Source organism: Equus caballus, chromosome 1 (assembly GCF_041296265.1).
Source record: "Equus caballus isolate H_3958 breed thoroughbred chromosome 1, TB-T2T, whole genome shotgun sequence".
Lineage (NCBI taxonomy): Eukaryota > Metazoa > Chordata > Mammalia > Perissodactyla > Equidae > Equus > Equus caballus.
In genome coordinates, this window is record NC_091684.1 from 163,042,967 (window position 1) to 163,069,254 (window position 26,288).

At 35.1% G+C, this 26,288-nt stretch overlaps 1 protein-coding gene across 2 annotated transcripts in view; it reads right to left on the reverse strand.

Annotated features, from left to right (window-relative positions):
• SPRED1 (sprouty related EVH1 domain containing 1) overlaps window positions 1-26,288 on the reverse strand; it is a 118,676-nt gene that overhangs the window by 42,888 nt on the left and 49,500 nt on the right. For both annotated transcript variants that reach the window (XM_001503617.7, XM_023620305.2), the window contains 2 exons: window positions 20,455-20,629; window positions 40-208 (listed from right to left, as the gene is read on the reverse strand). In XM_001503617.7, the coding sequence (XP_001503667.1) occupies window positions 40-208; window positions 20,455-20,629 (344 nt within the window). The remainder of the gene's footprint in view (window positions 1-39; window positions 209-20,454; window positions 20,630-26,288) is intronic.

The following is a 26,288-nucleotide window of genomic DNA, read 5'->3' on the forward strand; positions in this document are numbered from 1 at the left end:
AACTGATAAACAAATTTAAAAAATGTCAAGAAAACCTACCTTGAGAAATATCCTCTATAGCTCTTCGAATGCCTCTATCAAAAGCCCTAGCATCAGCAGGACTTTGAAAGGTAAGGCCAAATTTCTTGTCATCAATCTTCCAGTGGTGAAATGTTGGAGTGACCTTATTGTAAATGAGGTCTTTTTTAAGCATACATTCCAAAACCACCTGCCAAAAGTTAAATGCCAAAAATTACTATACATACATCAAATGCATCTGATGTAGCTCTTAAATACAAACTGAGGTGAGAAAAGAGCTATTAAATTTTAACAAGAACATTTCCCCCATATATTAACACAGAGGTCTTGATACTTAATCTAATTCACAAAGTCACTCAATACAGAAATCAAGATGCTATTAAGGAGGATTCTGGGAAGATGGCAGAGTAAGAAACACCAGGAGTCTCTCCCAGACCTAGACAACAATTGCACTGACAGCATCTGTCTGATGTAACTACGTTGGAACTCTGGAGTCTGTTGAAGGCTTGTAACTTCCAAGGGAAGACATGGACAGTAAATTGCAGTTAATTTCAGTCAGTTTCACCTATTAGTACAGTAGCAGCTCCCCATCCCCCACTCCCAACCCCATGGCAGGGAGCTATGTATGTGTTCCTGGAGCAGCTTGCACACAAATTACGGGAACAAAGGTGGGTAAAAAGGACCCTGTCCTCCAAATATCAGGGATCAGTGCTCTGGTCACTGACTACTGCTTCTCATCACAGAGGTGCAAAGAGGAGGGCAGCCATCATTTCTGTACCTTCCCTCATTGTTGTAAGTCCCTCATAATCAGAATGAAGTGACTTCCAGGGTTATTTAAAAGACCAGCACTCTTTTTTACCCATTGTATTTCACTTTTTCCCATTTGGGGAGACAGATACTAAAGACCAGGACATTCAAAAACAACTACAGAAAAATTAGAAAGTGACTATGCACACCTAGGGAAAGGTTCAGAAAAAGACAAAAGAAGACCTTAAGTTTATACCTCAAGCTGATCCTCCACACAGAGACAACTCACAACAATCCAAAAACCGGCAAACTCCAGAAAAGGGGCACAATCTAATATCCAGAGTTACCACATTGTTAGATTCAAATGTCCAGTGTTCAACAAAAAATTCCAAGGCACACAAAGAAACAGTAAAGTGTGGCCTGCTGAAATGAAAAAAAATAAATCAACAGAAATCGTTCCTGAAACAGACCTGATGCCAGATCTATCAGAGAAAGGCTTTAAAAAAAACTGTGTTAAAGATGATCAGTGAACTAAATGAAGATATGGAGAAAGCCAAGAAAATGATGTATGAATAAAATGGAAATATCAAAAAAAAGAGATAGAAAACCAACAAACAAAAAAACCAAACACACAAAACACACACAGACTAAAAAGAAATTCTGGAGCTGAAAAGAACAATAACTGAAATGAAAAACTCACTAGAGGGATTCAAAGTCAGATTTGAGCAGGCTGAGGAAAGATCAGTGAACCTGAAGATAGGACAATAGAAATTCTTGAGTCTGAGGAACAGAAAGAAAAAGGATTGAAAAGGGGCCAGCCCGGTGGCACAGTGGTTAAGTTAGCACGCTCTGCTTCGGCAGCCCAAGCTTCACCAGTTCAGATCCTGGGTGCAGACCTACACACCACTCAACAAGCCATGCGGAGGTGGTGTCCCACAAAGAAGAACTAGGAAGGATTACAACTAGGATACACAAGTATATACTGGACCTTTGCGGAGAAGAAAAAAAAAGAGGAAGATTGGCAACAGATATTAGCTCAGGACCAATCTTTCTCACCCCCCTAAAAAAAAGCATACCTTAAAAAAATAAAGATTAAAGGAAAGCAAACAGAGCCTGGGGCACCTGTGGGACACCACCAAAAGGACCAAAATACACATTGTGGGAACTGCAGAAGAAGAGAGACAGAAAGGGGCAGAGAGAATATTTGAAGAAACAATGGTTGAAAACTTCTCAAATTTAATGAAATATATCAATATAAACATCCAAGAAGCTCAACAAACTCCAAATAAGATGAACTCAAAGACAGCCACACAGAGACAGAGAGAATCTTGAAAGCAGCAAGAGGGAAGAGAATTGTCACATACAAGGGAAACTAAACAAGAATATCAGATTTCTGTTCAGAAACTTTGGAGGCCAGAAGATAGTGGGTAGATATATTCAAAGAGAAAAAACTGTCAACCAAAAGTCCTATATCCGGCAAAACTGTCCTTCAAAAGTGTGGAAGAAATTAAGACAGTCCCAGATAGACAAAAGTTGAGGGGTTTGTCATCATTAGATCTGCCCTGCAAAAATGCTTAAAGGAGTCCTACAAAGTGAAATGAAACGACACTAGATGGTAACTTGAAGCCATATGGAGAAATAAGGATCTCAATAAAGGTAACTACACGAGCAATTATAAAAGCAGTACTATCGTAACACTGGTTTTTAATTGCACTTTGTTTTCTATTATATTTAAAAGACATTTAAAGAAAAAAATTATTAGTGCAAAAGCTAGTTATTACTGTAACTTTGGTTTGTATCCACAAAATTTAAGAGACTAATGCATTTAAAAGAAGTATTAGTTTATATTTCTGGGCACAAAATGTATAAGGATGTAATTTTGTGACATCAACAACCAGAAAGGGTGGGAACAGGGCTGTAAAGAAGCAGAGTTTTTGTACGTTATTGAAGTTAAGCTGATTTATTTATTTATTTTTTTTAAGATTTTTTTTTTTCCTTTTTCTCCCCAAAGCCCCCCGGTACATAGTTGTATATTCCTCGTTGTGGGTCCTTCTAGCTGTGGCATGTGCGACGCTGCCTCAGTGTGGTTTGATGAGCAGTGCCATGTCCGTGCCCAGGATTCGAACCAACGAAACACTGGCTTGCCTGCAGTGGAGTGCGCGAACTTAACCACTCGGCCATGGGGCCAGCCCCTGAAGTTAAGCTGATTTAAATTCAAATTCAAGTGTTAAAACTCTACCTTGTTAATGTAATCTCCATGGTCACCACAAAGAAAATAGCTATAGAATATACACAAAAGGAAATGAAAAAAACATTTAAATGTTTCACTATAAACAATCAACTAAACACAAAAGAAGATAGGAATGCAGGAAATGAGAGGTAAGAAAGCTATAAGGCATATAGAAAACAAATAGCACAAGACAGAAGTAGGTCCCTCCTTATTAGTAATTACTTTATATGTAAATGGATTACACTCTCCAATCAAATAACAGAGATTGGAAGAATGGATAAAAAGCACATGATCCAACTATATGCTGCCTACACAGAACTCACCTTAGATACAAAGGCACAAACAGGTCAAAAGTGAAAGGATAGAAAAAGACATTCCATGCAAATAGTAACCAAAAGAGAGCAGGGGTGGCTAGACTACTATCAGATGAAACAGACTTAAATCAAAAAGGTTACAAGAGACAAAGGAGAACATTGCATATTAATAAAAGGTTCAACAGAGCAAGAAGATATAACACTAAACATTTATGCACCTAATGACAGACCATCAAAAAATATACAAAGCAAAACCCAGCACAGTTGAAGGGAGAAATAGACAGATCCACAATCATAGTTGGAGATTCAAAGCCCCCTCACAATAATCAACAGAACAACCAGACAGAAGGTAAATAAAGAAATAGAGGACTTAACACAATAAACCAATTAGACCTAACAGACATCTACAACACACTCTACCCAACAACAGAATACACATTCTTCTGAAGTGCACATGGGACATTTTTCAGGACACACCATATGAAAAGGCCAAAAATTAAATCTTAATATATTCAAAAATACAGATATCATACAAAGTATATTCTCGGACCACAACGGGATGAAGTTAGAAATCAATAACAAAAGGAAAACTGGAAAATTCACAAAATTTTGTAAAACAACACACTTTTAAACAACCAAGCGATCAAAGAAGAAATCACAAGCAACATTATAAAATACTTACAGACTGAAAACAAAAACACAACTTACCAAACCTTATGGGACACAGTGAAAGTGGTGTTAAAGGGGAAATGTACCGCTATAAACGGTTATACTAAAAAATAAGTGGGAACCGCCCTGTGCCCAAGTGGTTCAGCATGGCACTCCACTTCGGTGGCCTGGGGTTTGCTGGTTCAGATCACGTGTGGGGACCTACACACCGCTTGTCAGGCCACGCTGTGGTGGCATCCCCCACACAGAAGAACTAGAATGACCTACAACTAGGATATACAACTATGTACTTGGGCTTTGGGGAGGGAAAAAAAAAAAAAGAGGAACCAAAGTCAGAAATAAATTGAAAATCTGAAAAATCTGAATAGATCTATAACTAGTAAGGATATTGAATCAGTAATCAAAAACCTCTAAACAAAGAAAATCCTGGACCTGATGGCTTCACTGGTAAATTATATCAAACATTTAAAGGACTTATACCTATACTTTTCAAACTTTTCCAAAGACCTGAAGAGGAGGGAACACTTCCTAACTCATTCTATGAGACCAGCATTACCCTGATACCAAAGCCAGACAAAGACACTACGAGAAAAGTACAGACCAATTTCCTTGTGAATACTGATCCAAAAATCTTCAACAAATACTAGCAAACCAGATTCAGCAGCCTATTAAAAGGACTATTTACACTGTAACTAAATGGGATTTATTCCTGGACTGCAAGAATGGTTCACCAGATGAAAACTGATCAATGTAATATGCCAAATGAACAAAATGAAAAAAAAACATGTGATCATCTCAATTGATGCAGAAAAGCATTTGACAAAATTCAACATCTTTTTATGATAAAAACACTCAACAAACTAGAACCATAAGGAAACTACCTTGACGTATTTGAAAACAGTGCCAAGACCATTCAATGGGGGAAAGAGCAGTCTTTCCAACAAATGGTACTGGAAAAACTGAATATCCACGTGCAAAAGAAGGAAGTTGCATCCTTACCTAACACTATATACAAAAATTAACTCAAAATAGATTAAGGACCTAAATAAGGCCTAAAGCCATAAACCTCTTAGAAGAAAACATAGGACAAAAGCTTTACGACCTTGGATTTGGCAATGATTTCTTAGATATGATGCCAAAGGCACAGGTAACAAAAGAAAAAATAATTGTGTATTACTGCTCACTTTTTCCCAACTCCATGTCTTATTGATTGAAATCAGCTATGGTGGGAGTATGTAAATGCTCTAAATCATTGCCTTTTTCCCCTCTGTTGGAGAGCTGATTGTTAAACCTTTACCAGGATATCACTGAATATAACAATTGTTGGTAGTAAGTCTTGTTAATTCTGAAATAAGTAACCAAGAAGGTGACTGAATTCTGTCCTGCCTGCTTAGAGACAAAGTAATGAAACTGTCTGAAGAGTTTTGTTTCCTACACTTCGATGATTCTACATGTATTAGAAAAGAATGAACAAGTATCTAGGGCTTTTACATGCCAGCACTTTGCCATGGCATTTTGTAAAAATTTACTATTTGTCACAACAATCATTTTGCAATAATAATAAAATTCATAATTAAATTAAATTCTGGAATTCAAGAAGTTGAAATTGGTGTTATAGATTACTGCAACGTTTTTACTGTATTCTTAAACAGTGGGAGAGTAATATGCATTTTGGAAAACGATGCTAAATTGCCATTGTTAAAAAAGGGGAGGACATAAACAACTAGTTTGGTCCTATAGTTATTATTACATGAAAATATCACTAAATTAATTTTTAACACATGAAAATATTGCTGAACTAACCCCTATCTTAAATTTTCCAATGCTGTATTCCAACTATTTTCTCTCAGATAAATAAAATCTCAACATGATCTACACTCATCTCTACCACTTGTTCACAAAGGGCATCTATTTTTTAGAGGCTCCCAAAACACAAAGAGAAGTGAGTTTTAAAAATGGGCTTTAAAATACATTGAGGAAATGGGGAGGATAATGAAGTAGCTCTTTGACTCACACAAATACCTTTGCAAGAAGATGTTCCACCTAAGTCATGTAAATATTGAGGTTACACATCCCACCACACACGGTAATTCTAATAGTAATGGGCATATAGGAAGTAGAATTCAATGTTTACCACATTCATGATTGGCATAATTAGCAAACAAACTGTAGACAACGGCAATTACATTTCTGCTAAGAGATTACAACCAATCAATCCAACATCACCAGGTGAGTTATTTGCTCTGTAGGAAAAATAAAGTAACAGGATAAATTATTTCTGGCCAATAGGGAGTTATATCTATTAATTACCAATATAGTAAACTAAAAGGTACTCTACTGGCCTGAAGCAGTTACAACTCTCCCAGAATACAAAATGAAATGAATAACTGTAAGTTCTGCTAAGACTATCCTAAAAGTAAATGCCAGAAACCATTAAAAATATAATCTTACAAATATTTTATATACAGTTGTTAAACCTGAAACACGTCTTTAACAAATTCTAACTAATAGTTGAATATACTTCTTTCTGGGCTTAAGGAGTTCTGGAAATACATGAATTTCATCAGACCTCTATGATAACCATGAAGGACATTTATAAATTAGAGTAAAGATAAATTTAAAAGTAGATCAGTGGGCCTGGCCTCATTCCTACCCAACAGATAGATTAAATTACTAAACAGAAAAGACATCAAGAGTGTAAACAGCAAATGTAAAATGAATATTAAATGTAAGACTGGCTCAACAAGAATAACTACAAAAGAATATGCTGCCAAAGAAATTTGACATCAATAACCCTTAACTGACCCATTAAGAATGTGGCTAATTAACAACGAAGAACAAATTAAAGAGTCATGTTGTAGAATCAGTACTAGAACTTTCTGAATATTTGATCATCTACAAGTATACTGGGATTAGAAATGAAGCATTATTATAAAGGAAAAAGTACACATATAATGAAAAATTTTAAAACTAGAAAAAGAAACAACAAATTCAAAAGCACTTAAATGTTTATTCTGACTACACTCAAAAAAACCTTTTTTAGACTTTTACATACCAACAGACCTAACCAGGTTGGAGCAGAATACAACTGCTGCAAAGGGACTGGCTGAAGCCAGCTTCAGGAAGGGGACTGTAATAATGAAGGAGGAAAAATACAACTATGTAGGGTATTTGGTAGGACAGCTTTGCATTCCTATACAGATCTAAACACAACTAAGTTGGTTAAGACATACAAGTCAAAATTCTTTTCTGGCTAGATAAATACTTCTGGAACCATGAATATTTTAATAAGATCTTAGTCTTTCAATCTAGTGGTAACAAAAAAGAACATTTATTCTTTTAGTTTCTTCTGTTTAAGGCTAAATAGATGTTATTTATGAAAAAAATACAGATGAACAGGTGAACTTTAAATAGAAAGAAAAGTGAAACTACTGTTAGCATAAATATATTGAAATCTGATATAGATGAAGGGAAAGAGGGAAGAGTAAGGCTAAGAGTTAAAAAAGAAAGGCGAAGAAGAAAGGTGGTTAATGAGAATGGAGATTTACATGAATGAAAAGTGTCCAAAATAAAGTCACCAAGGTATGAATAACAGAAGGAGCAGGAACAGGACACATACACTTCCCAAGAAGAAAAATGTTAGCTCTGTGTGAGAGGAATTTGGTAGCAATTAATTAAGCTTGTGGGCTTTGCAGCTAAGACCAGCTGGGTCCCATCCCGTCTCTACCACTCATTATCCATCTGGCGGTTGAGAATTAAATGAGGTAATGCATACAGAGTACTCAAATAGTGCCTGACACATAGTAAACTTTCAATAAATATTAGTAGTAATGGTGATGTTGGTCACCAAGTGATGCCACGAGCCCATAATAGAACAGTTGCTATGAGAGGCTGGTATGTCATTTATGAGGGGAGACCTTTTCTGAGGATGGGAATGGGGAGAGTATGAATGATAAATAAAGGTACTCAGGACCTCAAAGAGTTTACACTCTGAGGAGCTTAAGTGAACGGATTCTAAAGGTACTGAAAACATTTCAATCTCCAACCTTTTTCCTTCTTCTGAAAGAAATTCTAGGATATTTTATAGAGGAAGCAAAAAGAAAGAAAAAGAAATGCCACAGTCACTAAATAACTAAAACTTCTGAAGATATATTCCAAGTTATTTTGGGAAATATAGAGTAAAACTCCCACCATAAAATTACTGGACTGTTTGCCAGAAGCATTTAAAATAGACCAAGCCAAAAATGGGTACAAGTGCATTTTTGTTTCACTAATAACAACTAATAATTTGGGACAGCAGAGTAAAATTAAATATGTACTTTCAAACTACTATGTACTTTATTACAGTTGCTACCTTACAAGTAGATAATTACATGTTTACAAGTAGTATTATCTAAGAAGTAAGCTAAGTTGGTAACGAGACAAAAAAAATTTACTAGTAATTTTCTGAAATATGAGTCCAAGGTTCATTTTTGAAATAAAAATTCCAAACTCAAATTAAATTACTTGATAACCAAAATCAATAGCTGGTATCTCAAACAGTTCTCTCATATTATGACTTTTTGTTTTCCGGACAATATAAAAACTAGTAGTATCCTTTATATAAAGGAAACCAAGGCATTCTATGAAATTATATTATCAAATACATATTTTTAGCAACTTTCTATTAAGAAAAACTTGTGTTTAATGCTGTGTTCTGAGCTGAGTGGGATTTTAGAATATTTAAAAAAAATGTTTTAAAGTAACAGAAGAAACAACGGCAATGTTTTTCGCATAATAACAGTCAGCTACCACAAAAAGAAGAGAGGCAGTCAGCATTCTTTACACATGTCTGTGTCATGAAAGAAAGACTGAGGAACTGCTCCAGAATACAGCAGAGTAAAGACACACGACAGCTAAATTCTACGTGATCTTGTACTGAAGGAACAAAAATGTTATAAGAACATCTCTAGGACAGTTGACAAAACTGTAGATTAAAGTACTGTATTCTAAATAGAATAATTATACTGTGATTATCTAAGAAAATATCCTCATTCTTAGGAAAAATACACTGATGTAGTAAAGGGTAAAAGTTGGGATGTATGCAACTTACTTCAAATACAGTCATGCACCGCATAATGCTGTTTCAGTCAATAACTGACCACATATATGATGGTGGTCCCATAAGATTAATACCATATAGCCCAGGTGTGTAGTAGGCTATACCATCTAGATTTGCCTAAGTACACTCTATGATGTTTGCACAATAATAAATTACTCAGAATGTATCCGTTTCTTTAAGCAATGTGTGACTGTAGTTCAAAAACAAGTAAGAGTGTGTGTGTGTGTGTACTGGGGGAGGGAGAGAGAGAACAAAACTAACATGGCAAAAGTTAAAAACTAGTGAAACTGAGTAAAAGATGTATAAGAGTTGTTGTACTATTAAAATTTAATTAAAAGTTTAATTAAAAATTAAAAGCTAAAAGTTGATTGTTTGCAAAGACCAGTGAAATGAACAAATAAAAAAGGCCCAAAAGTACAAACAAACAATGTTAGAATGAAAAGGGGAACAAAACTGAAGGTACAGCAAAGATTTAGAAACTAATAAAGAATACAATTTAAGGTTTTATGACGCAAATTTGAAAACCTAAGTGAAATAGTTGATTTCCTAGAAAAACTATAATTTACCAAAACTGATTGAAAAAAATTAGAAAACCCTTAGAGACCTGAAACCATTAAAGAAAGTGAATCACTAGAAAATAAGACGGAGAGGGGATGAGGGAACGGGAGGTGAGATCCACTGGGATTCGAACAGCGCCTGTGGGAAACAGGTCAAGTACTAGGAGCCACAAGCAAGAAGGCCACCCTCTGTAGAGAATTTAGGGGTGATTACTACCAGCAAAGAGGGGAGGGAACTGTCACAATTGAATTCTAATTAGGACACTGCCCTGACTAACTCTGAGTAGCCACACTAAAGAAGATCACAAAATTACTGGGCACACAAAATACTCCCAGCTTCTTTACTTGTCTCCTTCCCAAACCCCTACTGGCTGAGGGACCTCTGAACTGCCAGAATTAAACTAAACAAGCTTAAACAATTCTCTTCTCCCTCAACAGGATCTGCATAACTTGGAGAGGGGCCCATACAATTCTGATGGAATCAATGTTAATGATCTAAGGATTTAACAGACATGAACCTTTATTAAGCGATTCATACAGTAATATCTATATAACACAAAAACATTTCGGAAACACAAGAATATCCAAAAACATGATAGTTGGAGATCTTCAGCCTTTGAGTTGAAGTAGACAAAAAAAAAGAATATACTAAAGATTAAACTTTATAAATTCAAACCTTTCTATTACGGTGAACTGAATCCTTTCAAAGGGTATGGATGTTGGAATGAGGAACAGGCTCAAAGCAATAATTCAAGTTCCTACCTCAAGATACTAGAAAAAGAAGAGCAAAATAACCCCAAAGCAAGCAGAAGGAAGAAAATAACAAAAAACAAAAGTCAATAAAATTGAAAATAGAGGAGAAAAAAAATCAATGAAAAAATCTGGTTTAAAAATAACCAATAAAATCGATAAAGCTGTAGCAAGATTGGCAAATAAAAAACGAAAATACAAATCACCAATTTCAGGAATAAAACAGGGGATTACTGCTAAAGATCCCATAGCCTTTAAAAGAATAATTGAGATACTAAGAGCAACTTTATACTCATAAGTTAGACAACCTGGAAGAAGATATGGGCCAATTCTTTGAAAATCGTATATATCAAAACTCAACCAAGAGCTTTGGTTTTATCATCAACCAAAGATAAAACAGTTAACCTAAATAGTCCTATAACCATTAAAAAATTGAATTTGTAACTTAGGAACTCTCAAAAAGAGATCCCTCTACACTGAGATGGTTTCACTGGAGAAGTCCACCAAATATTTAAGGAGAAACTAACATCATTTTACACAATCTCTTCTAGAAAACAGAAGAGGAGAGAACAACTCCCAATTCATTTTATGATGTGAGTGTTACTTTGATGCCAATATCCGACAAAGGTAGTACCAAAAAAGAAAATGACAAACCAATATCTCTCATGAACTTAAACACAAAATTCCTCAACAAAATAGCAGCAAATCAAATCCAACAATATATAAAAAGATTATAGACCATGACCAAGTGGAATTTATTCCAGGTACACAAGCTGGGTCATCATTCAAAAAGCAATCAATGTAATGTACCACATCAATAAGCTGAAGATGCAATTATATCAAGTGACACAGAAAAAGTATTTGGCAAATTCCAACACCCAACCATGATAAAAATTATCAGCAAGTTAGGAACAGAGAATTATCTCAACTCAGTAAAGATCATCTATAAAAAAAAAAACCCCTATAGCTAACATCATATTCAAGGATGAAAGACAACGTGTTTCTACTAAGATCTGAGCAAGGCAAGGATGTCCACTATTACCACTCTTTTCAACACAGAACTGGAAATTCTAGTCATTGTAATAATGGAAGAAAAAGAAATAAAAGGCATACAGACTGAAAAGGAAGAAACAAAACTGTTTGTATTTGTAGGTACATGATTGTCTATGTTAAAAAATCCCAGAGAGTCTACAAAAAACCCTCATAATTCAGTAAGGTAACAGGATACAAGATCAACACACAAAAACTAATCACATTTCTATACACATACAATGAGCATGTACTAAATTATAAACACAATAAGGTTTACAACCGCTCCAAGAAAAATGAAACATTCAGGTATATTCTTAAAACACATATAGGATCTATATGCTGAAAATCACAAAATGCTAATGAAAGAATTCAAAGACCACCTAACCAGAGACACACCACATCATGGATTGGAAGAGTCACACAGTAAAGATGTCAATTCTCCCTAAATTGACCCACAGGTTTAACAAAGTTACTATGAAAATCTCAGCAAGGATCTTTGCAGACATAGACAAGATCATTCTAACATTGATCTGGAAAGGCACAGACCCTAGAACAGCTAAAATAATCTTGAGACAGAAGAACACAATGGGAGAAATGTCTCTACCCAGTATCAGGGCTTACAATATAGCTACAGTAATACAGTGTGTGATACTTATGAAGGGATAAACAAAAGAGAAATGGAACAAAACGGAGAACGTACACAAAAATGCCCAACTGATTTTTAACAAGTATATAAGTCATTTAAGGGAGGAAGGATAATCCTTCCCACACACAGTACTGAAAAAACTGGATATGCATAGGCGAAATAAATGAACCTTGACCTAAATATCACAACTTATATAAAAATTAACTCAAAAGGGACCACGGACTTAAATATAAAATGTGAAACTATAAAACATCCAGGGAAAAAAACCCAGGATAAATCTTCAGGACTGAGGGCAAAGCAGAGAGTTCTTGGACACGACACCAAAATCATCATCCATGAAAGGAAAAATTGATAAACTGAACTTCATCAAAATTTAAGACTTTGCTCTACAAAAGACCCTGTGGAAAAGATAAAAAGATCCCGACAAAATACTAAGTATCTAGAACATATAAAGAACTCTCAAAACTCAAAGTCAAAAAACCCAAACAATCCAGTGAGAAAATAGGCAAAGGACATGAAGAGAGATTTCACCAAAGAAGGTACAAATAAGCACATGAAGAGTTGTTCAACATGATTAGCCATTAGGGAAATGCAAACTAAAACCACAATGAGCTACAATTACACACCTATCAGAATGACCAAAAAAAAAAAAAAACAGTGACTACCCAAAATACTGGTGAGAACGCTTAGAAAATGGATTGCTCATATATGGCTGGTGGAGACGTAATATTGTATAGCCACTCTGGGAAAAACTTTGGCAGTTTCTTATAAAACTAAATATAAAGCTACCATACAACCCAGCAAGTTTAGTCTTGGTCATTTATGCCAGACAAACAAAAAGTACATTCACAGAAAAACTCGTACATGAATGTTCATAGCAGTTTTATCTGCAATAGCCTAAAACTGCAAACAGCCTAGATGTCCTTCAATGAGTCAGTGGTGAAACAAACCTTGATACAAAGATACCATGGAATACTACTTAACAATAAAAAGGAACAAACTATTGATACACTCAACAACTTGGATGAACCCTCAGGGAACTATGTTGAATGAAAAAAGCCAATTCTGAAGGGTTACATATTTGTGATTTCATTTATAACATTTTTGAAAGGACAAAATTATCGAAATGGAGAACAGAAGAGTGACTGCCAGGCCAAGAGGGAAGTAGCTGTGGTTATAAAAGAGTAACAGGAGGGAGAATTCTTATGGTGATTGAACTATTTTGTATCTTTTCTGTGGTAGTGGATACATGTGGTGAAATTGTATAGACCTAAATACAAACCCAAATGAGTACAACTGGGAAAATCTGAATATGATGAATTGTATCAATGTGAATACACAGTCTGGTTGTGATATACTATATCATTGCAAAATGTTGGGTAAAAGGTAACAGAATCTGTATATTATTCCTTACAACAGCAATTAATAATCTACAATTACCTCAATAAAAATATCAGATTACAAAAGTCTATGGAACATTTGCAACACCAGATTTCAGAAAAATCAGTATCAAATTATGGTGGTGGGGACCTAGGAGACATTAAGGACATGTCCAAACAACAGTTAGCACCATACTTATCGGTGCAACACTAGAAATTCCATTAAATTCACAAAGAAGCCAAAATTATCACCAACATCATCTAATGTTATTCTGCGTTCTGGCTAGTGCTACACAAAAAGAAGATAAGTTGCATGAATGAGCTTTAAAAGACAGCATAAATGAGGAGAAAAAATCATTTACAAGTCATGAAAATTTTTATGTGCCTAGGAAGAAACATAAACAAATACACCTATATGAAAAAAATGGTAAATTGTTTAGGGTTCTGAAAGAATGAGCAGAAATATATAAAAAAAGGATAAAGAAGACTAACAAGGGAAAAACCAGTATTAGCAGATATTAAACTCTAAATAAAATAACTGTAAAAGTATATTTACACAAGAATCAACAAATCAGTAGAATTGAATAGAAAGTGTATGGATTGAATTCTATTCCTTCTGAAATCTAGGAAGAGAGCTCATACCAGAAACTGAATCAGCTGGCACCCAGAACTTGGACTTCCCAGCCTCCAGTACTGTGAGAAAATCACTTTCTGCTGCTGAAGCCAGGCAGTCTATGGTATTTTGTTATGGCAGCCCGAGTAGAGGAATGCAAGACTAAATCAAACCATCGTACTGTACACCTTAAACTTAAAAAAAAAACCCAAAAAACAAAAAAAGTCTAGCACATGGAAGGCTCAAACAGCTGTTGATTAATTAAAACAATATTAGTCAACCAATCAATTAAAAGCATGCTACATTCAGATTATAATTTAGATTCTAATAGAGCAAAAGCAGTGAGGAAATATTTAGAAAGCTAACAGGTAAGGTCAGTAATTTGAGAACAGAATTTAGACTTTAATTTAGCTATTAGGGAGGCTATTAACTGTTATAACAGTTTAATAGCACTTGGGACGTAACGGAAATATTACGAAATATATCACAATCAGGTATAAAAGAGAAAGATGAAGCCAAGACAATCCTGAGGAGCCTGATAGACTAGATCAACCAGGATAAATCAATGACGAAAGAACGGAGTGATGTTAGCCTAAAATAAACAATTCAATAATAAAGAGGAAATATAGTGTAGTCAGTAAAGAGAGTGCTGAAGTAAGTGTTAAGCTGAAGTTTTCTGAAAAGAGGAAATAAAAGTAGCCAGGAAGATAATATGGGACGCATTCTAAATCTTAATTTTCAGGAAACAGCTATCACGTGGCTCCAAAAGAATGAGAATAGAAACGCTAAGAGGCAGGGTTTTTTCTCTTCAGGGAATACTGGCAATATTCAGAATTAACTGCTGTAAAACAACTGCTGGGAGAAAGTCACAAAATTCATGGCTGTAGAGAAAAATTATTAATAGTTGAATTTATTATCTTTTAAATGGACTGACCCTAAAATGAACAAGTAAGTTTTGAATTAGATGAATGTAATTATTATTAGCATTTCTTCCAATTCCAGTCCTTCACAGCAAAACTGGTTTGCCCCAGGTGCTTTCTCTAATTCAATTTTCCTATTTTTTCCATCTGTGACCTACCACGACAATATAAAAGAAACTGTTCCTGCCATTATCATTTCCTCAGTAAGCTGTCTACATTCTCTATTCCACATAAATTCTTAAAATGCTATCTTTATAGTTTCTTAGTTAATGTAAAAGAGGGGAGGGCATTGCCCTAAGCAATGCATGTTTCTGGTGAACCATGAGTTGAACTCAGTAAGGCGGCAACACGGAAGTGATTGCCTTTGGGAAACAGGCAGATGGATTATAAAAGTTTTTGTGTTGAGATAAGGAGATGGAGTTGTCTCTAGGAAATTTTGGGGAACTATTAAAGAAATATTAGACTCAAGCTTTAGAAAGTTCAGTATGGTAAGCAATATAGAAGCTAGAGAGAATAAGTAAAACTAGGCCATGAAAAAATATTATAAGCCTTATCTGCATTAATACAGGCAAGATAAGAGAGGGGCAGAGATGAAAAGGATGAAACAGAATCAAGAGTAAATAAGACTTCTTTGAATAAATGGAGGAATCACAAATAGCTAGGTTTATGACTACTATTGATGCACAGTTTGACACCATTCACCAAATCCACAAGAAGTCCAAGATAGATGTTATATAGTATAGCAGAAGAACTTAACCAGCAATACAGTTTTCTACTTTACTCAAGATTTGAAAATCTGAACATATAAACTAGAATATAATGCCTTATTCATAACTAGAAATCTCTACTCAAATGTTAACACCTACCTTCTCAGTAAGCCCTTTCTTGGTTATTCTATCTAAAATTCTATCCACTCTCCCCATAAAACAATCCCTATACTTCTTTTCTCTGATTTGTTTTTCCCCTTAGCAGCTGGGACTGTCTAGCATATAACTCATTTTACTCACTTATTTGTTGCGGTATTTCTTAGTCCCTCACCAGAAAATATTATTTCCTTAAGAACTGAGATTTCCGCCTTTGTTCATTTAAATATCCCCAGTGCCTAGAACAGTGTCTAGCACACAGTAACTGTTCAATAAATATTTATTGCATGAAAGACTCACTTGTAAAAAGAAAATATTCTCTTTTAATAAGATTCAATGAAGTTCCCTTAGTGCGAGGAAAGGTAAAAAACTCAGCAACATATTGTTTACTGAAATACAAATGATAGAGTGGTTTAAATGATTGACAAGAAAAACTTAGACTGGATTAAAAAAGAAAATAATAAAAAAGATACTGAAGCCAGAAGAACTCTAGTGAAATTGGGTGGAAATAGTGGCAAAAAGTAATAAAGCAAGCATGAAAATGCAGAGCAAGAAAAGGGGAATAAAATAGAAATGACAGGAAATTGTAAAATTCCTCAAATGGAATAGTTCTGGGTAACAACCAGACTCAGGAAAGCAGCCCGCTGAAACGAAGACCAGGAGGTCAGGACAGTGCAAAGAAAAGTAGCCAAGAACGATGATGAGGCTCAGATGGGGAAAACTTGGCTATAGGAAGGAATTGCGAAGGTCACTAAACAAAAAATGAAAGCTAGAGGATGTTGATCTGAATGGTACCGTGTCAATAAAGGGATTCATATAAGTGGGTGATAGAGTAATACTCTGCAGGGGAATAAAAAACACAAAAATGCTGACACCAGCTCTACTCCCACTCCCACTTTTTTCCCTAACTCTGTGATATTATGGTGAACATGAGAACTACTATCTTTCAAGTGACAGAGCTGCTGAATCCTAAGGGACAAGCTAGTTAATGCAATTGGTTTTTAGTGGAGGAAGAGTCCTGCAGAAGGACTGAGGTTTCACAAATGAAATAATTCACAGAGGCACAATGGGAAATTGCTGTTTGGCACTTTTTCAAAGCAATCCAAGGCAGAAAGATGCTTCCCTGGTCTTTAAGGTTTCCCACTATAGAAAGAAGGTCTCATTTTTAATACAGATATTGCTATCTTATAATTACTTTACATCCTTCCTAGAAAACAAATACTCTAAACTTGTTCTAGTCTCTAACATAAGGAAAGAAACCCCATTTAAAAACCCCATTTGCCTTTTTAAATAACACAACTATTACCTTATAGGTATTTCAATTTTTATAAACCACTTTTTATCCACAATCTAATCACTTATTAATCTGCAAAAAAAATTCCTTAACTCTCTTTGGCAACTCTCTAAACTTGAAATGTTTGTTTTTCCTTTCTTCATTTCAATATTACCTTTTTCACTCTTAAGTTTACAATCACATCTATCTTATAACAGCGCAGCATTTTTTTCTTGTTTTCACAGACGGTCTTAAGTAATCCAGTTGTTGTAAAGATACAGTAGGATCTGTATCTTTCTAGGTAGCCTACTCCATTTTTTGTCATCTCTTAGTACATAATGTGCTTTAAAAAGCATGGTAATTTTAATTAAATTAGTAAATTTGCAGTGTTTTGTCTACAACGTAAACTTAAAAATAGCTATTTTAGATCCCTGATTGTAATTAAAAACTGCTGAGTAAATCTTTTAGCAAAATTTTAATGTCATTATTGACAATTTACTCAGGTACTTATAAAGTCTGTAAAGGTGTATTATAATTCAGTGTTTTAAATTTAGATATCACATACAATTTAGCTGAAAATGGTCAAATAATATTACCTATATATACGGTAAACACTTTGGTAAAATGTTTGCCCATAAAATAGAAGTGTTATACAAACAGAGAAGAGCCACTGTATCTAAGGAAAAATGCAAAGGAGAAAGTTTCTACCACGGGGAATGTGGAGCTCTATCATGAAGATTATCTATACAAATTAACAGTTAAATTTTAATTAGCATGTAAAAAAAAAATGTGATCCAAGATAACACTAACTTCTACTAAAGAATTAAAGGGAAAAAAATCAAGGATATAAAGATTTATCAGGAAATGAAGGATGCAATTCACACAGATGAAGAAAAGTGGTTCTGAGAATCTATCCTTGTTAAAGACCACTCCATCCATCCCCTCATGTCTGGGAGAGAGGCAGTACTTCCATTATCTTGGGCTACAACACCAACGTCTGGTGTTTCTTTTGAATTCCTTCTCAACCATCAAGAAAGTATGAAAGCCGGGGCTGGCTCTGTGGGCGAGGGGTTAAGTTCGCGCGCTCCGCCGCCGCGGCCCAGGGTTCAGACCCTGGGCATGGACATGGCACCGCTGGTCAGGCCACATTGAGGTGGCGTCCCACATCCCACAACTAGAAGGACCTGCAACTAAGATATACAACTATGGACGGGGGAGTTTGGGGAGATAAAGCAGGGAAAAAAGAAAGTATGAAAGGCAATTATGTATTGCAGAGCTTTCCAACTTTTTCCTCAGACACACTTAGAAAAAGCATTTATAAGGCAACCAGAAAGAGGAGGAGCTGCTAGTGTGGAGAGGTAACCAGCCTGCAGGCTCAGCGACTTAGATGTATTCACAGCACACAGCTTGGGAAGCTCTAATTTAGAGTATCAGAAGGGCAACCTGGGAAATAAACCCTACCTTCAGAAGCATCATAAAAACAAGCAGGTTACAGGTAAGCATCAGAGGAAATAATTTCTGATCACTCTGAATGAACCAATGAATGAATGAGTACTGACCCAATCACACAAAATACTGCCTTCCTGAAAAAATCCTGGTCAGTCTGCTCTTTATTTGTGCCTCTTATAAAAAGGGAGTGAAACATAACTCTTTGGGAAGTTTAACAAGACATTTTTAGTACAAGTAATCAGAAATTAAAGGCTGGAAAAGTCTTCTACCAAAGTGCTTCTTTCACCCTTGGGAAAAGCCACCTTTCTTCTTCACTACTGTTACCAGTATTCTGACTTACAAACACTCTTTAAAGCATTACTTTTAAAACACTACCAGTAGAACAGATCACCATAAGCTCTTTCTTAGAAGTCTACAAACCTTATTTCAAATAAGCATCCGTATATGCCAGTCACCATCTTACTCATGGCAAGAACCATCTTTAAATATTTAAACTTTCAGAGATGACGTGTTAAACTTATTATACACATGTCTGACTTCAAACTAGGGTTTCCAACAATCCTAAAACCACACTTTGGTTAATTGAGATACATAGTGACGAGTGAGCCATAAACTCACACAAAACTAGAGTTGGAAGGCTTTCAAGATGGTAGAGGCTAAGTCTCCATTTAACTGAGGCAGAAACCGGGTCACAGACAAATAAGACTACTTTCTAACTTACTGAAATAATTTAGTGAAAAATACCCAGAAACCAAGAACCCAAATTGAAAGTAGGCTTATTCAAAATGTTCATATATGAAAGAATTATTTGGAACTTAAAATACATTTTCAATAGAAGTAAGATTATAGATGCAACGTGGGCTCACAAACTATCCACAAATATATATTTAAAAGGAATTCTAGTTATTCTCAAGAGTCTTAGAAGTTTTTGGCACTCTGTTCTCATTTTGCTTCTAAGTGCATGCTCTCCTTTTGCTTGATGCAGGAATGACACTAACATTACTCAGCTTTTCAGATATGATTAGAGTTGTTTTTTGGCTTACAAACAAAGTAAAGAAGAAGAGCTTTACACACGGATTAAAAGAGTAAATATCTAACATTATCAAAGGTTAGGTTCAAATTTTAAAATACAGAGATGTAAGGAAACACTTGTTGGAGTGGAAGATAGCAGTGTTAAAATTAGGTTGGCCACCAGGTAGTCTTATGAGTCTAGAATAACTAGACTAATAGGGAATGAAATAAGAAATCTGAGAACACAAGAATCTAGGGCAGGGGCCAGCAAAATTTTTCTGTAAGGGGCCAGATATTTACAGTGTCTGTGGCAACTATTCAACTCTGTTATTGTAGGGTGACAGCAGCCATAGACAAAACGTAAATGAATGAGCTTTGCTATGTTCCAACAAAACTTCATTTTATGGACAAAGAAATTTAAATTTCATTAAATTTCCATGTGTCACAAATCATTACTCTTTGACTTTTTTCAATTATTTAAAAACGTAAAAACCATTCTTAACTCATAGGCCATACAAAAACATGTGTCAGGTCTGGATTTGGCCTGTAGACCATACTTTGCCAATCTCCAGTCTAGGGGATAACGAGGAGAAGGGGAGGCAGGGTGCACCTGGTTTAATAACTAGAGGGACTATTCATGAATGTTCTTGTATTAAACCTAATCAGAAACGCAGCTCCCCTCTAACACGTGTACATTAATATTAGTCCCAATTGCAAAGAAACAGGCACATTTCACTATCTTTAACACTAAACAAACTACAGAAAATATAATCATTTATCCTGGGCAAAAGTAATTCTCATAATGTGCAATAATCATAATTTTAAATAGACAGTTTATTCTAGAGAATCTTAAAATTACAGCAATAGATGCATTATTTTTACCATTTTGTCCCTGAGTCGCTCTCCACGGATAAAAAAGTCAGCACAGCCATTCTCTTCCTGGTGAGGGACTTTGAAGACAGTGACGCAGCTTAGTCCACTCCCTCCAAGTGGTAACCATCCGCCACTTGAGTCATCCCGGGTCATCACCACAGCTCGCACTCGTGCATAACTATTACTAAAATAGACGCAAAGATTAGAAATTAGCTTTTCCATAAACAAAGAACAGTCAAGCTGTCAGTCTTGTTTGAGAAACCAAAGACCACATTAGTTAATGTGTGGTAACTAAATAGTGTTTACTGTTTCCATGATAGTTCACAGAAAGTAACCTACTTAAAAGAAGTCAAAAACCACAAACTAACTTAAAAGGTTAACCTTCATTTTGAAGACTAACCTCAAAATAAAAGACTACAGATCTCTCATTTCAATTCATCATTTGAGTAGTTCAAGCACATCTGACTGCCATGGAACAAGTTATGAAGGACCCCAGAGACAAGCACTGTCAAACTACATAGGCCACTATCAAACTCGTCTATGTACGTCCACCTGCTGCAATGTAACCAGGACAAATTACTGCTGTATCTGAGCACACTTAATTGTGACATCACTAAGTTTCTAACATTTCTAGAATATAGTATAAATAAAATGTTGAAACATACATGGTTAGCTCAGATCTCACATTTTCCATTTCTTCTAACAACTGGGAATCTAAATGACATAAATCATATAAAGATAAATATTGTTTCAAAAACTTATCAAGCAAATTGGTCTACAGAAACTTTTCATGCTTTATTTTTGGTAGACTCTGTTCTTAGGAGAGACTAGACTGTAGTTACATTCAGAATAATTTCCCAATGTTAACCAAAATTACTCTGCATAAAATCTAAGAAATGTTTCATTATACTAATGTTCTAGATAACACATTTAAGCATTTGATTCTAAAACTTTTAATATAATAATTATTAGTGAAATCCTTTCTAAAAGTAATATACCTTACTGACTTCTTAGAAAACTATACTGAATGTAACCTAAGCTTGTCTTGGTTATTATGAGTATCAACTGAGGTTCTATGTAACAGTTCTGTGCTTAGCATCTCTGCATGTTCTTGCCAGCTGTCATTTCCGCTGTCAGTGCTTGTCTGAAATCTCCTCCTTGCCTTTTTTTTTTTTTACTTTATTTTTTGTTTTGAGGCATACTTTACACATAACATCACATATTGATCTTAAATACAACAACAAAGTCTGACAAATGTACACATCTGTAATCAACATGATAATCAAGATACAGAATATTTTCATGACTTCAGAAAGTTCCCTTAAGGCTCCTTTCCATCAGTTGGGTAAACACTGCTCTGATTTCTAATGAGTGAGTGAGTTTTGTCTCTTATGGGCCTCCAGTAAATGGAATCAAAGAGAATCACCACTTGTACCCTGTTGGTCTGACTTCTTTCACTCTATAGTGTTAGTAGTTCACTCACTGAATAAACAGATCACCATTCATTTGTTCTTTCTTACGCTGATAGGTATTTAGATTGTTCCTAGTTGTTGACTATTATGAATAAAGCTGTTATAAACATTCTTGTGCAAGTCTTTTAATACACATATGTTTTCATTTCTCTTAGATAATTACCTAGGAATGGAATCAATGGGTTATAGGGTAGTATATTTAACTATATAAAAAACTAACAAACTGTTTTCCAAAGCGGTTGTACATTATACACTCCTATCAATAATGTATGATAATTTCAATGGCTCCACATCCTTGCCAACATTTGGTGTTTTCAGACTTCTAAATTTTACTTATTGTAGTGAGGATGTAATGGTAACCCACTGTGGCTTTAACATCCATTTCCCCAATGACTCATTACGTTGAGCATCTTTTCACTGCTTATTGGCCACTTGCATGCCTTCTTTTTAAGTCTTTTGATCATTTTTTATTATGTGTCTTTTATTATTGCTTTTTAGAAGTTCTTCATATATTCTTGACACAAGTCTTTTGTCAGAGAGCTGTACACTTTTGAAGCTGCACTGTGTCGTGGTTGAGCAAGGAGTCTAAAGTCAAATTTTCCTAAGTTAGATCCTGGCTCAGCAACTTACTAGCTATGTGTCCTTGAGAAAGTTAAAGAACCCACATTTAACAAATGTAAATAATGCCTGACACATAACAAACACTATATAAGTATTAATTATTACTAAAACAAAGAATTTAAAATTGAACTAGCTGTCATCCTGGTAATTCAAACCCAAGTAGGGCCTGGGAAAAAATAAAATTCACCTAGTCAACCATAATTCTCTTTTACTGGGGTCAGAATAATTCTCTATACCGAAGCTCTGAAAGTCTTTAGCTTCATAGGCTACCATTGTGTCTAAGCTTTTTATTATTCAGTTATTCAGAGGCTCTGATTCCTGTCTGAGCCCAGTTCTTACCAAACTTCAACTCAGAGAACTGGCCAGAGGAGGTGTGAGTACATCAACGCTGGGCTGACACAGATATCAAATTGGAATACTCCAGGATGGGCTGGAACAAGTACCTCTACTATAAATAAACATGACATGCATCCCAAGAAGCCAGAGAAAATTATTACACTGGGAACCAGCTTGGAGGGACAGAATCAATACTAGACAAAGGTCCTTTGGTTTATCAAGAATTTAAGTCTAAGGATATCCCAAGAAGCATAGCACATAATTTAGATAGATTAGGTTCAGATTAAATATGTGTGAACTGAACTCATGCATTTAAAGCTCAATAAATTTGAAGTTCAGTGAAGATACAAAGTCACAAAGTAGAACTTAGGTCAGAACCAAAATTCAAGTTCCCAATAATCATTTAAAAGTGTTTATTTTACGACAAAATCCTGACTCTTCCTTCTCTTCTACTTATATAGTAAATTGGGAAATTTAAGAATTTTATACTAGATTCTACAAGACTTGGAGGACTCAAGGAGTAAAGTGACTCAGTTCAGAAGCTCAGGGTGTACTTTGACTTCAGAGGGTGAGAATAGTTATCCTTGGTAGGGCACAGACTCTTATTTTTACCATCTTTGAATCTTACTAATTCTCATTTACAATTTGTATAATCCTTCTTAGGCATATTTTATATTTTAAAAATATAAATCTGTGCATAAGTAAGATTACTAAAAATCTATACAACTCTAGTGGTTACTTTAGGATGGGGAAATTAGGTATTTTCCCTTCATTTCTCAGTTTCTTCAAAAGTTATTATTTTATAATACCTAGAAATTAAAAGAAACAAATAAATTAAGAATTCACATTTTATCTATAACTTGGCTCTACTCAAAATACTATAAAAATTTTAAAATGTTGTTTTTAAGTGTACGAATATTTCTAAACAAAGGTGTCCCCAACATAATTACCCTCACTACCCCAATTTCTTTTTTTCTACTTTATAAAAAGTAGTACTCTTTTTGACTACTATGTAGTACTTAAGTAGCAGTAGTAAATACTTTTAAAAACTTTTTTTTATAAAAAGTGCCACCTAGAAAGATTTGTTGTCCTTTCTAGGAAAATAACTAAAACAAAGATTTCCTTACTGGAAGAGTAGGGTTGCCCAATTCATTGTTCACCTTAACACAACAAAAGAGGTTTTAAAGCGGGCAAGTAATTTATGGAAAATTTTTTTTGAATCTCATGTTCTCAACTATACCAAATATATAACTATTTCCCTTATCTATTCTAGTTGATCCTTCAAGCTTTAAAGTATTTCAGAAGCTTATGTGTATTCTCCCTACCATAGCCTTCCTTCGTTTATAATTCAACAACTCAGCTTTCAACTTCAAGACCTAAGACTAAAACACCTACCAGAAAACTTTTCAAGTTGTTCAATAAATGTTTGGCTTGTTTTTGACAAACCTTCCTTCTTGCCAAAGTTAATCTTTTCGCCTGTGCTTTTAATCTCATAACCCCCTTACCTTCAAATGTCTTCTTTCCCAAATAAAAGCAGTAACTCCTTTGTTGAAAACATTCACCCACTCCCAAATACTAACAGCAGCTCTTACAAACTTTGTCATACTCTGCCTTGTAGCATAATAAAATTTGTACTTGTCATCCCCTCCTTAGATAAAAGTGACTTAAGAGGAAGCAAACAGAATGCTCTACTTTCTGTGAAAGTAAGAAAGTCCCTAAAATCACCCATATCTGGCAGAGCATGTATTCATGCATTTACTGAATTACAGCACACACTAACCCTTTTCCATTACCAGGAAGTTAATCCAATTTGGTCTTTGCTTCTCAGCTACGTATGATTCTCTTTTCCCCTGGGCACAGCAACCAGGTCTTCACAGCTGCTGCACAGTGTCAGTGAATTGAAGCCTACCTTCATTAGCATCTCTTTGTATCTAGGACCCACCTGTTCTAGCATGGATTTCTACCAGAAAACTTCCTCATCCCATTCCTAAGCTTAACCCAACTTCTAAACCTTCCTACCCTGCCATGCTTTAAAACTTCCAGATGTCTCTCTCTTTTTTTTTTTACTTCACTGATATTAAACTTTACCTCAAACACTGCTCAATTATATTTTCATTAAAAAACCGCCAAGTTATTACAATGATGTTGCCAATATACGTCAATTATGCCCTTATCTAAAGTTTCCTACCAAAAGGTGTTTAATAAAGATTTACATAGCTTGAAAGTACAGAAAAATTTATAAGGAGAGACTGTGGACAGAGAGATTACTTAGGAAGTTATTATAACAAATTTTACATAATAAAATATCTTAATAAATACAGATATGTATACAGACACTTCTGTTTATATCACATTGTCACAGTACCACACCTATCTATAAGGGAAGCTAGGAAATATAGTCTATATTTCCATGTGACCATGTGCCCATCTAAAAACTGGGGACACAATTACTAAAGAAAAGAAGGTAAGATACAAGGGCATAATTAGCAATCTCTAGCAGAAAGCTAAAAGAGAAAAATCACAAATAAATACTTAAGACCTTGGAACCAAAGCTCTCAGCATGGAGTCCAGAGGTGGGATGGTATGAGATGGCAGAGAGAAAGAGAGGAACAAAGAGAAAAGGAGAGAAAGACTAAGGAAAGTATTTTGAAATGTTAAGTCGAAGAACAGTCAGCTACAACATTATAAATGACCAACAGGTAATTAGAAATGTATATAAATTTAGGAAACAGAACTGAGGAAAAGTCAGAGCTGTACAAGTCATTTTGTTTGTTTTGCATGGTAATGGTTCTTAAATTGGGAGGCCAGGGTAATCACTGATGCTATTTAAAGTGTAATTAACACTACAGATTATCTCCCCTGAAGAAAATACATATATGGCTAAAAACCCACATTTAAATACAATTTTGGGGATTCGCAGTCCCTTCTAAGAAGTTCACAAACCTGAGATTAAGAATATTTGGTCTAAAGGGAAAAGTCGCTCTGCAATAGATTTTCAGATCCTACAATTTAAAAATTTATCAAGATGTTATTTCCTTGCAAATGAGTTACCTGAAAGCTGCTTAAGTTACATCATCCTCTCTTAAGTAAACCATAAAATTATTATGGTTCCAAGGGAAGAAAATATGTTAACTCATATTCAGAAAACGAAAATGAAACCAATATAAGATGAATTAAAGTAGAAGAGGGAGGAAGAAGAGGTCAGAATCAGAGAGATTTGAAGATACTACACTTCTTGGCTTTGAAGATGGAAAGAGGGGTCATGAGCCAAGGAATGCAGGCCTCTACAGAAGCTGGAAAAGGCACGGAAAGGGATTCTTCCCTAGATCCTCCAGAAGGAATGCAGCCCTTCCGATACCTTGATCTCAGCCCAGTGAGATGCACTTGGACTTCTGACCTCCAGACTACAATATA